Source organism: Urocitellus parryii, chromosome 11 (assembly GCF_045843805.1).
Source record: "Urocitellus parryii isolate mUroPar1 chromosome 11, mUroPar1.hap1, whole genome shotgun sequence".
Classification (NCBI taxonomy): Eukaryota; Metazoa; Chordata; class Mammalia; order Rodentia; family Sciuridae; genus Urocitellus; species Urocitellus parryii.
In genome coordinates this window covers 101,912,497-101,925,226 of record NC_135541.1, presented here as the reverse complement: position 1 = coordinate 101,925,226, position 12,730 = coordinate 101,912,497, and the positions used below count along the sequence as shown (strand labels likewise).

Sequence of the window (12,730 nt, the reverse complement as noted above, 5' to 3'; positions counted from 1 at the left end):
TACTGCTGAGCCACAACCCCAGCCCCAAAGAAGTCTGTTTGAAAAAAAGAAAAAAAGTTGTCCTTTAAATCAAATTTAGTGATGTAGCCCAGTGGTAGAGCAGTTGCCTAGCCTGCTGGAGGTCCTGGATTTGATCTCCAGCACTATATGCATATGTGCATGTATCAATAGAGAGATCAATCCATGGATCAATCAATCAAACTTGGCCTGTTTTGCTTCAGAAACTGGAGTTGTTTTTTTCCTAGTCTTTGACATTGCTTCATTCAGCTTTTTAATCATTTTAATATTTCATTTTTTATTTTTCACAGGTTTCGTTATATTATCCTAAAACAGAAGTTTTTAGAAGCTTTATGTGTTAACAATGCAATGTCGGCAGAAGATGAACCCCAGCATGTAAGATTTTTATTCCTGAAGGTTTGCTCCATAGTCTTGTTTTCAGTCATAAGTATTTTATTTACTAAAACAAGATTATTATCACAGGTTTTCAAAGTATTTATGAGATGGGATGGGTCAAGATTTGCTGTTTTGCAAATGCTGTACTTTAAATCTGTAGTGCTTCTAAATGTGTTCCATGATTTAAGACAAGATAATATGTGAACAACTGACTAGTTGAGGAGCTTTTGTTTAAGGTAAGTTAGATAGCAGTAGATGTTTGACTTGATAACTTGTCATCACTTCTTTTCTTTTTATAGAAGTGGATTGGTTATGTTTACTTCCTTTTTCTGCCTTTTTAGTATTTCAAAATGTTGTTTGTGTGTGTGTATGTGTGTGTGTGTGTGTGTGTGTGTGTGAGAGAGAGAGAGAGAGAGAGAGAGAGAGACACTATTTAAATTCAACAGTATTAAATTCATTTTGACTAGAAAAAAACAAAATTTGAAGTTTTAATATTAGTATTGTCACATGCAAGCCAAGTACACTTTTATCAAGTTCCAGTAAGCATTCATTGAATTAAACTGTCTTAGTCCACTTGGGCTGCTAAACAAAATATAGTCAACTGAGTGGCTTATGTACAACAGAAATTTATTTTTCACAGTTCTGGAAGCTGGGAATTCCAAAATCAAGGTGCTGGCAGTTCAACATATGTTGAGGCTTGCTCTCTGGTTTATAGGTAGCACCTTCTAACTGTATTCTCACATGGTTGAAGAGACTAACTTGCTCTTCCTGGGGTTTCTCTAGCTCTTTTTAAACAATTTGCTTGTAATGCTGGGGCTTGAATTCAGTACTTCTTTATCATAGAGTTATACTCCTAGTCTTGGTCGTTTTTTTTATAAGGATATTAATCTCATCAGTAATGGATGAACCTTCATGGCCTAATCCTTTCTCAAAGACTCCACCCTCTTAATATCATCACCTTGGGGTTTAGGATTTCAAGAAATGAATTTGGTGGGGACACAGACATTCAGACCAAAGCAAAGATCAAGCAATATTAAAATGGAAGTTTCATGTATAATAGAAAAACATCTGCCAGATAATGATGTTTAAAAGTGTGTGGGGGAGACACTGAGACATTAACCCAGAGACCTCTTTTTTTTTTTTTTTATTGGTTGTTCACAACATTACAAAGCTCTTGACATATCATATTTCATACATTAGAATCAAGTGGGTTATGAACTCCCATTTTTACCCCAAATACAGATTGCAGAATCACCTCGGTTACACATCCACATTTTTACATACTGCCGTATTAGTGACTGTTGTATTCTGCTACCTTTCATTATTAATTGGTGTATTATAATTATACATTATCCCACTGTACGTAATAGTGGGATTTTAATTGTAAATTATAATTTTACATATATAATGATATATATATATCATGTATGTAATATTTATATATATATACACATATATATATGATTCATTGTGGTATATTCATACATGGACATAGCATAAAGGAGACCTAACTTTTATTCTGTCTTTGTCATTAATCAACTGAATTACCTTGATTAAATCTCCATCTTAATTTTTCCTATATCTAAGATTGGGAGACTGGACTAGGTAAGCTCTGAGATACCTGTCATAATTTATCTCTCAGCTAAGCTTCCTTTTAGTCTATCTTTACTATTTTTTTGTAGTAAATCAACTGTGTAAATGTTTCCTTTTTCTGGTTTGATTTCTTTCCCCTTGCAAATTTGCCCTAAGGCAAGTTGGAACTAAGAAAATGGTTATTTTACCTTTTGTTATTTGGATAAGCCAAATAAAAGGCTTTTTAAACAAGCAAATATTAGCATGCTTTAGTTTTCACTTCTGAAAAAACTCAGTTTTTCTTACCTTGAAAAAGTTATACATCTGAAAATGACAATTTTTTTAAAACATTTTTTAGTTATACATGGATGCGGTATCTTTATTTATTTACTTTTATGTGGTGCTGAGGATCGAACACAGTGCCTCACATGTGGGAGGCAAGTGCTCTGTCGCTGAGCCACACCCCAGCCGCCTGAAAATGATAATTTAAAACCTGAATTAGAGCACTAATTTATGGATAAAAGTTTGATGTGCTAATTAGTCAAATTATTCTTTTTATTTTTGTTGTGAACACATTTTGTTTCCTTAGTTGAAAATGGTTACACATCTACAAATTGTATGTGTATTCTATTACCTCAGAAATTATCTTTTATATTCTTTTTCAGATTTCATATTTTACTTTTTATGGTGATTTTATATATATGCATATATCTATTTCCTCTTTTTATACTTAAAATTTGTATATTTTTTTTTACAGTTGGAATTTACCATGCAAGAAGCTGTGCAGTGTTTACATGCTCTAGAAGAGTACTGTCCCTCTAAAGATGACTATAGCAAGCTCTGTTTACTTTTGACTTTGCCTCGTCTGACAAATCATGCTGAGTTTAAGGATTGGAATCCTAGCACTGCACGAGTTCACTGTTTTGAAGAGGCTTGTGTCATGGTTGCAGAATTCATCCCTGCTGACAGGAAGCTAAGTGAGGCTGGTTTTAAAGCAAGTAACAATCGTTTATTTCAGCTTGTGATGAAGGGCCTGCTTTATGAATGCTGTGTAGAATTTTGTCAGAGTAAAGCAACTGGAGAAGAAATTACAGAAAGTGAAGTACTTCTTGGCATCGACCTTCTATGTGGTAATGGTTGTGATGATTTGGATCTAAGTTTATTGTCATGGCTTCAGAATCTCCCTTCTTCTGTCTTTTCTTGTGCTTTTGAACAGAAAATGCTTAATATTCATGTTGACAAACTTCTGAAACCTACAAAAGCTACATATGCTGATCTTTTGACTCCTCTCATCAGCAAACTTTCTCCATATCCATCATCCCCAATGAGAAGACCTCAATCAGCTGATGCCTATATGACCCGCTCTCTGAATCCTGCTTTAGATGGCCTCACTTGTGGACTAACTAGTCATGATAAGAGGATCTCAGACCTTGGGAACAAAACTTCTCCAATGTCACACTCCTTTGCTAACTTCCATTATCCAGGGGTACAAAACCTCAGTAGAAGTCTCATGCTTGAGAATACAGAATGTCACAGTATTTATGAGGAATCCCCTGAGCGGTAAGCAATTATTCATAAAAATTAGGAAATCTCTGTGTTATTGTTTTTTGTTCATGTGTGTTTCTTAATGTGCAAGTCCCTTGAAAGTTAGTCCTTACAACTTTAGAAAGGGTTTAAAATTCAGATAATTAAAAGAAGAGAAAATTTTTATAAGAGAAAAATTTTTATTTTCAACCTACTCTTTTACTGGCTATGAAGGCAATATGTGTTATGAAGAAAATTTGGAAACTACAGTGAAGTAATAGTATTGAGATTAAAATTCTACAGTCTTACACTTAGATGACCAGTTCTTTTTTTTTTTTTTTTTTTTAAAGAGAGAGTGAGAGAGAGAGAGGGGGACAGAGAGAGAATTTTAACATTTATTTTTTCTTAGTTCTAGGCAGACATAACATCTTCGTTTGTATGTGGTGCTGAGGATCGAACCCGGGCTGCACGCACGCTAGGCGAGCGCGCTACCGCTTGAGCCACATCCCCAGCCCATGACCAGTTCTTTTTAAATTTTTCTATGAATACTTTTTTTTGATTGGGAATATAATGTATGTTTTCATTTAATTTTCTTTTTTCATTTGAAAGATCATGAATTTTTTTTAATATTATTAAACATTTTTTGGGGAAGTGGTATTGGAGATTGAACTCAGGGGCACTCAACCACTGAGCCACATTCCCTGGCACTGTTTTGTATTGTATTTAGAGACAGGGTCTCACTGAGTTGCTCAGTGCCTCATTGCTGAGGCTGGCTTTGAATTCATGATCCTCCTGCTTCAGCCTCCTGAACTGCTGGGATTATAGGCTGCACAACTGTACCTGGCCTGTTAAACATTTTTGAGATCCGTGATTAATAAGTATGCAGTATTCTATTGTAAAACTACATCATAACAATTGCTTATTGGTTTTTTTTGGGGGGAGGTGCTGGGGATGGAACCCAGGGCCTCACACACATGCTAGGCATACTCTCTTGCTGAACTATACCTCCAACCCTTGATTTCTTATTGTAGAGCATCTGGTTGTTTACCGTAAGTGTTACTGTAGTGAATAACTATCTACATAAAACTCTTTGATTATTTCCCTTTGCCTTTCTATTAGTGATTCTTCATACATATGAAAGAAATGTTAAAGGTACCACTCAGTGTACCTAGCATGAATTAGCATCTCCTGATGAGAAATTATTTAGTTCATGGTTTAGGAAACTTTCTTTCTTGTTTTTACTGGGAAACTACTGGTTTTCTCTACCCCAGTGTTAGTACTGTGGAAATACTAGTATTGACTGCAACAAATTTATTTCACAAAAGAGCATAAAAATCTTTTTATATTACATAGGATAGTTGCAACATTCTTTGTGGAGAAAGGAGCACTGGACTCAGAATTTGTTTAACCCAGTAAGTCCAAAGTTTTCAGTTCTGGTAAACATAGTAAATGTACCTTAAGTGGTATATTTGTTGTTCTATTTAAGTTTTTATAGGTGTTCCACATCTAGAACAATGGAACAAAAAGGTTTTATTAGAGCAAGTGGAGATCTTTAGGTAAGGCATCAGACATATAGGGTAAATATATAGGAAAGCATTTTCTGTTAATAGCTGTGAAATTGTAGAGGAAAGGGTTGCGATACTTTCTCTAATGTTTTTTTTTTTTAAAGAAAGGCAGGAGTAATCTACCTAGGATCAGTTAAGTGAGGGATTTCCTGATTGCCAGGGTGATTTGGTAACTTACTGCTCTGTATTTCATACTTGAAAGATAAAGATGAGGCTGGGATTGTAGCTCAGTGGTAGAGTGCTTGCCTAGCACATGCGAGGCCCTGGGTTTTTTTTTTTTTAATTTTTTAAAAAATATTTATTTATTTTTTAGTTATTGGCGGACACAACATCTTTGTTTGTATGTGGTGCTGGAGGATCGAACCCGGGCCGCACGCATGCCAGGCGAGCGCGTTACCGCTTGAGCCACATCCCCAGCCCAAGGCCCTGGGTTTGATACTCAGCACCACAATAAAAAAAAAAAAATAAAGTTAAAAAAAATAAAGATGATATTTAGGGATGAAAATGGATGATAATAATTTTATATTTGTATATTCTGTTTAAATCCTAAAGGAATTGGGGCTTGAGTATTTGTAGAGATTATTTTAAACTTGTCCTGCCTTCCCTTTTAGAGAAAACTTGCATCATCTGGAATGCTGGGCTTCAATTCTGAGGGAATTGCTGATATTCTTCTGTGTACTTAAAGTGACAGAAGCTTCTTGGTCAGAAAAGCAATGACGTGTTTGGATTTTTGCATCAGTAGGATTGTCTTTATAGAGAGAAAGCATGCACCAAAATCTAGCAAAATCTGACTATATGTGTGATATTTCTTACATAAAGAAAGTAGTAGAAATGGAGGAATGTCTGAATAAAGATAGTAATACTGGGGGCTGGGGATGTGGCTCAAGCGGTAGCGCGCTTGCCTGGCATGCGTGCGGCCCGGGTTCAATCTTCAGCACCACATACCAACAAAGATGTTGTGTCCGCCGAGAACTAAAAAAAAAAAATAAATAAATATTAAAACTTCTCTCTCTCTCTCTCTCTCTCTCTCTCTCTCTCTCCTCTCTCACTCTCTCTTTAAAAAAAAAAAAAGATAGTAATACTGTAATAAGTTACCAGACCATTATAAAAAGAGAAAATGTGACATGTCAAAAAGTGATTCATGGGCTGGGGATGTGGCTCAAGCGGTAGCGCGCTTGCCTGGCATGCGTGCGGCCCGGGTTCGATCCTCAGCACCACATACCAACAAAGATGTTGTGTCCGCCGAGAACTAAAAATAATAAATATTAAAAAAAAAAATTCTCTCTCTCTCTCCCTCTCTCCTCTCTCACTCTATCTTTAAAAAAAAAAAAAGTGATTCATGTTATCATCTAAATAGTAGCAATAATTCAGAGAATATTTGTCATGCCCCTGAAATTGGAAATTTATGAGGAAAAAATGGTATGGAATAACGAATAGAACATGGCCTTTGAAGTCAGACTTGGGTTTGAGTTCTGCCATTTAGCTGTGTGACCTTGGGGAAGAAACTTAGTCTCTGAGTCTCCAAATACTTCCTCTATATAATAGGATGTGGACTTGTAAAATGAGAAAAATCCCCCTCCTAGAGGGGGAGGCATATGAGTGGTGCTCAATAAATATAAATGTCTTCCTTTCAGAGCTCATAGTCTTGTTATGGCAGTGTGTAAGAAGTACTGCTAATGAAATGATGTGGGAGAGCTATTGTGCTGTGGATAAAGTATAAAAATTTACTTTGAAACAAGTTAATTTATAAAACTAAGGTATAATTTTTAAAATATTGGGAAGCTTGATTAGATTACTTGTGTTAAAATTGATATATGAAGAGACTCCTACTTGTGTTACTTTTGTTAATATTTGTTTGAAGCTAGTATCCATTTAAAAATTATTTTGAGGATTTAATATGTGCTGACACCCAGACTACACATCCCAGGTTCGTATCCCAGACTACATACCTGGGATACGATGATTAAACTACTATGGTAAACAAGAAAATAAAACAGCAAAGAAAGGTTTTAAGGGAACGGTGGTGTTTTGTAAGGATATCTTTTCACTTGAACAGAAATAAACTCAAAACAGAGAAAATCAGTTGAAATATGTAAGCTTTGGCTATTCAATGTTATGGTCTCAAAATTGAAGTGTTTTCCAGCTTGAGCTAGCACTGGATTTAGAGTCTGAAGACTGAGTTCAAGTTCTAGTCCTATTTACTAGCTTTGCAATTTTTGGAAAAATCACTTGTTTTTTGAATTTGTGGGAGTTATAACCTATGCCACAGTTATTATGCAAGTTAAGTAAGATGATGTTATATATAAATTGGAAAATTAAATGAAGTGTTACTTTATGAAGATTCATTAATTATCCTCTTTATAACTAATAACTCTTTATAAATTCTATTATATAGACCTAAAAAGGGACTTATGATCATTAGGAATTTACAGCACAGTCTGGTAATGAAAATTCTTACCAGGTCTTTCTGGAGGTGTGTTGTCTGTATGTTCAGGTACTCAGGAGTACAGGCTCCTATCTAAAGACCATCTTTGTGCTGTTGACTCATCCAGCTTTGATTTCTTAATCCCACTCTGTATTTTGATTGTTTTACATACTTCCATCTGGATAGGCCATTATGAGACTACTTTAAAATCACATTCCTTGAAGGCAGAGATAATTTTACTTTTGTAGTTGTTCCTCTGGTGCTTTGTACCAATAGGTAATCTGTGTAAATAACTGGTATTCATCCTTAGATGAAGTATTAAAATTTTTAAACAGAGTAGCTATGAAAATTCAAGATTGTTAATGTTTTGGAAGAATATTAGAGACAACCTAACATCTGAAGTTTATGATGAAAAATATGTTTTGTTTTTATGTTAAGCATAAATAGACCAAAGAAAGCCTTTTAATAAAATTTTTAAAACTTTGTAGAGACTAGGAAAAGAATATGTGCTTGGATAATAAAATCACAGATTTATATTTCATGAAGAGAATATAGGCATTAGATCATCCATCTTATCCAGTTTAGAGATGAAGTTCAGCCACAGAGAATCTAAGTAACTTTCCCAAGACCATACAACTGATTATCCTCCTTGTGTAATGAAGTGGGGTTCCTTCATTAAACACATGTTCTATCCAGAGCAAGTGGTATGCACCTATCATTCCAGTTACTCAGGAAGCCAAGGCAGAAAGATCACTTGAGCTTAGGCATTTGAGACAAGCCGGGCAACACAATGAGACTCTATCTAAAAAAGAAAAGAAAAATATTCCTCCCTAAAAACACATTCTTTTTTTAAAATCCTTTTTTTTTTTTTTTGTAGTTTACTTAAGGGAAGAAAGTAAGATAAAAAATTTATCTTTTATGCACTTATATTAAATATTCATTTTTTTAAGAATTAAAATTTCTCTAAAATTTATGTTTCTTCACTCCCATCTGTGTTTCCCCCCGCCCTCTCCGCATCTTTTTGGAAAGAAGTGATACACCCGTAGAGGCACAGCAACCTATCAGTGGTGAAGTCTTGGGCCAGAGTTCAGTTTCAGAAAAAGAGCCTGCAAATGGAGCACAGAATCCAGGACCAGCTAAGCAAGAAAAAAATGAGGTAATATTTATTACACCTAATAACTATCATTTCTGAGGTAATATTTACTATACCAAATAATTATTCTCTTTGTATAAATTTTAAAAGAATTTTCTGCTATTTGGGAAAAGGAGAGAGAGATCTAGACATATTATTGGCTCATTTTCTTTCCTCTTCCCAAAGAATGTATGGTATATTTAGCTTCCATTGTGTATTTTATAATGTTTTTAACAGATGAATTTATTAAAAATATAAAATACTGTAGTCACTATTATTCTTATATATTTTAGGACTCAAATAATTGAATTTACCTTAAATGTCACTAGTTTGCACTTGAACGGCATATACTCTACATTTTACTTACTAAATTTTTTTTTTTTTTGTACTAGGAATTGAACCCAGGGGTACTTTACCGCTGAGTTACATCCCTCAGCTCTTCTATTCTCATTTATTTATTTATTTGGTACCAGGGATTGAACCGGGGGTGGGGGGGAACATTTAACTACTGGGTCATATCCCCAGCCTTTTTAATTATTCATTTTGAGACAGGGTCTTGCTGAATTGCTTAGGACCTCACTAAATTGCTAAAGCTGGCCTTGAATTTGCAAATCCTCCTGTCTTAGCCTGAGTTGCAGGGATTGCATGCTGTGGGCTATCGTGCCTGTCAATAATAAGATCTAATATACAAAAAAATAAATATTTATAATTCAGAGTAATACTTTTATCTAAGTCTAAGGAAAAGAAACAAACACATGCAAATTGGAAAAGAAGAGGTAAAACGATTTCTATTTATTGTTGACATGGTCCTAAGTCTAAGGTTCCAGGTTATTTTTCTTTGGTGTTTTTGAAAAGAAATTGTATTTGAAGCGAATTTTATTTCTTTTTTTTTGTCTTTTTGTGCCACTGGGGATTGAACCCACAGATGTTTTACCAGTTAGCTATATTCCCACCCCTTTTTATTTTTTGAGACAGGATCTACCTGAGTAGCTGAGGGTGGCCTCGAATTTTTGATCCTCCTATCCCAGCAGCCTCCCAAGTCACTGAAGTTATAGACACGCACCACCACACCAAGCTTGAGAAGAGAATTTATACAGCATGCCACTTAGAAACAGTTGTTAATTGATTTTAATAAGTTGAATAATTTTTTTTTTATTAAATGTTAAGAATGAAGTTAGAGGACTGGGAATGTAGCTCAGTGGTAGTGTTTGCCTAGCATGCATGAGGCCCTAGGTTCAATCCCCAGCCACATACACACACACACACATATACACACACGAAAGCAGAGAAAATCATAGATAGAATCAATAAAACCAAAAGTTAGTTCTTTGAAAATATTAATTTAAAAAACTGACAAATCTTTAGCTAGAGTGACTGAAGAAAAAAGAGAAGACAACTACAATCAGAAATGAAGCTATGTACATTACAACTGACCATGTAATAATAAAAGTGATTATAATTATAAATTATTTTGACTAATATAAAACAATCAGATAATCTATATGAAATGGTTAAATTACTTAAACTGGTTTGAGAAAAAAAATGTAGAAAATTTCAGCATACCTATAACTAGTAAAGAGATGGATCAGTAATTAAAATCCTCCCAACAGATAAAAATATAATTTCAGATGGCTCTACTGGTAAGTTCTACTAGACATTTAAGGAAGAGCTGGACATTTGTGTATGTATGTGTGTCACCAGTATTTCTCAAATTCTTCCAAAAAATTAGAAAAGAAGGAAATACTTCAAACTCATTTCATGAGGCTCCCATAAAGACAGATAAAGACATCATAAGAAGCTGGGTGCAGTAGGGCACACCTGTAATCCAGTTGAGGCTGAGGCAGGAGGATCGAGAGTTCAAAGCCAGCCGCAGCAACTGCAAGGCACTAAGCAACTCAGTGAGACCCTGTCTCTAAATAAAATACAAAAAAAGGGCTGGGGGGCTGGGGATGTGGCTCAAGCGGTAGCGTGCTCGCCTGGCATGCGTGCGGCCCAGGTTCAATCCTCAGCACCACATACAAACAAAGATGTTGTGTCTGCCGAAAACTTAAAAATAAATACTAAAATTCTCTCTCTCTCTCTCTCTCTCTCTCTCTCTCTCTCTCTCTCTCTCTCTCATTCTTTGGAAAAAAAAAAAAAAAGACTGGTAGGCCTGGGGTTGTAGCTCATTGGTACAATGCTTGCATAATATGGGCTTGATCTCCTCACCACATATGAATAAATTTAAAAAAAATAAAGGTCCATCAACAACTAAAAAAATATTTTTTAAAAAAAAGGGCTGGGGGTGTGGATCAGTGGTTGAGTACTCCTGAGTTCAATCCCCTGTACCCAAAAATAAATAAATAAATAAATAAATTTACATATCAATAATAATCTTCTGAGCTGGGGATGTGGCTCAAGCGGTAGCACATGCATGTGGCCCGGGTTTGATCCTCAGAGCACCACATACAAACAAAGATGTTGTGTCTGCCGAAAACTAAAAAATAAATATTAAAAAAGTTCTCTCTCTCTCTCTCAAAAAAAAATAATAATCTTCTATCCTAATTGAAGAAAATCAATGTAATATACTAATAGAATTAAGGAAAAAAGCCACATGATTATCTCAGTTGATGTATTTGGCAAAATTCAACACTTTCTCATGAAAAAAACTTTCAAGAAACCAGGATTAGAGGGAATTTCCTCAGAATGGTAAAGGGTATTTATGAAATACAACTAACGTGCTTAGTAGTGAAAGACTGAGGGCTTTCCCACTAGGATCAGGAACAACAACAGTGCCTTCTTTCATCACTGCTATTTGACTCTGCTATTGGAAATATATTATTGGAAGTTCTAGCCAGAACAATTAGACAAGGAAAAGAAACAAAACACATCCAAACTGGAAAAGAAGAGGTAAAACTATGTCTATTCATTGATGACATGTTCCTATACATCGAAAATCCTAAGGATGGACTGAGGTGTAGCTCAGCAGTAGAGCACTCGCCTAGCATGTTTGGGGCCCTGGGTTCCATCCTCAGCACCACATAAAAATAAATAAAGGTATAGCGTCCAACTACAACTAAAAAATAAATATTAAAAAAATCCTAAGGAATTAGCAAGGAAGCTAATAAATTGAGCAAAGTTGCATAGTAGAAGATCCACACAGAGAAATCATTTATATTTCTACATACAAGCTATGAATTTTTTGAAAAGCAAATAAAGCAAGCTATTTATTTATATAAACATGTAAAAAGATAAAATACTTGGAAATAAATTAAACCAAAGAGGTTAAAGAGCTATATGTTGAAAACTATAAAACTGTTGAGCCATGGGTGGCACCTGCCTATAATCCCAGTGACTTAGAAGGCTAAGATAGGTGGATTGCAAGTTCAAGGCCAGGCTTGGCAATTTAGCAAGACCCTGTCTCAAATTTTTAAAAAATTAAAATAAAAAAGGTCAGGGATTGTAGTTCAATGGTAGAGCACCCCTGGGTTAAATCCCCTGTACCACAAAAACAAAGAAACAAAACATTGCTGAAAGCTATTTAAGAAGATCTAAGATATCTCATGTTCATAGACAGGAAGATTTAATATTGTTAAGATGTCAATACCAACTGTACAGTGGATTACAGGTAATCCCTGTAATCCGAGCAATTTGAGAGGCTGAGACAGGATTTTAAATTCAAGGTCAGCCTCAGCAACTTAGACCCTATCTCAAAAAATAATAATAATAATAATAATTTTGGGATGTAGTTCATTAAAAATGCACTCCTGGGTTCAATCCCAAGTACCCCAAATCAAAGACTTCAATACCCAGTGAAATCTGCAAGTACAATATATTCCTCATAAAAATTCTGTAGTTTCTTTTTCAATAGAGGACAAACTTGATGCTCAAATTCATATTGAATTGTAAGGGGTCCAAATAACCAACAATCCCCTTCCCCCTTTGGGGTTAAACCCAGGGCTCACACATGTTTGGCAAAGTTCTGTATGCCTAGCCCTTTTTAATTTTATTTTGGGACAAGTTTTATTATGTTATCCAGGCTGGCCTTGAATTTATGATCCTCCTGCTTCAGCCTGGTAAGTAGCTGGGGGAACAGGTGTGAACCATTGCACCTAGCCAAAACAGTCTTGAAAAAGAACA

General features: G+C 35.1%; 1 protein-coding gene across 4 annotated transcripts in view; it reads left to right on the top strand.

Annotated features, from left to right (window-relative positions):
- Wdr47 (WD repeat domain 47) overlaps nt 1-12,730 on the top strand; it is a 68,253-nt gene that overhangs the window by 22,325 nt on the left and 33,198 nt on the right. Inside the window, exons 4-6 of one of the 4 annotated variants that reach the window (XM_026402820.2) lie at nt 309-393; nt 2,723-3,525; nt 8,512-8,635. In XM_026402820.2, coding sequence (XP_026258605.2) covers nt 309-393; nt 2,723-3,525; nt 8,512-8,635 — 1,012 coding nt within the window. Of the gene's footprint in view, nt 1-308; nt 415-2,722; nt 3,526-8,508; nt 8,636-12,730 lie in introns of all 4 variants that reach the window. The other 3 variants (XM_026402819.2, XM_026402818.2, XM_026402817.2) reach the window with 3 other exon arrangements.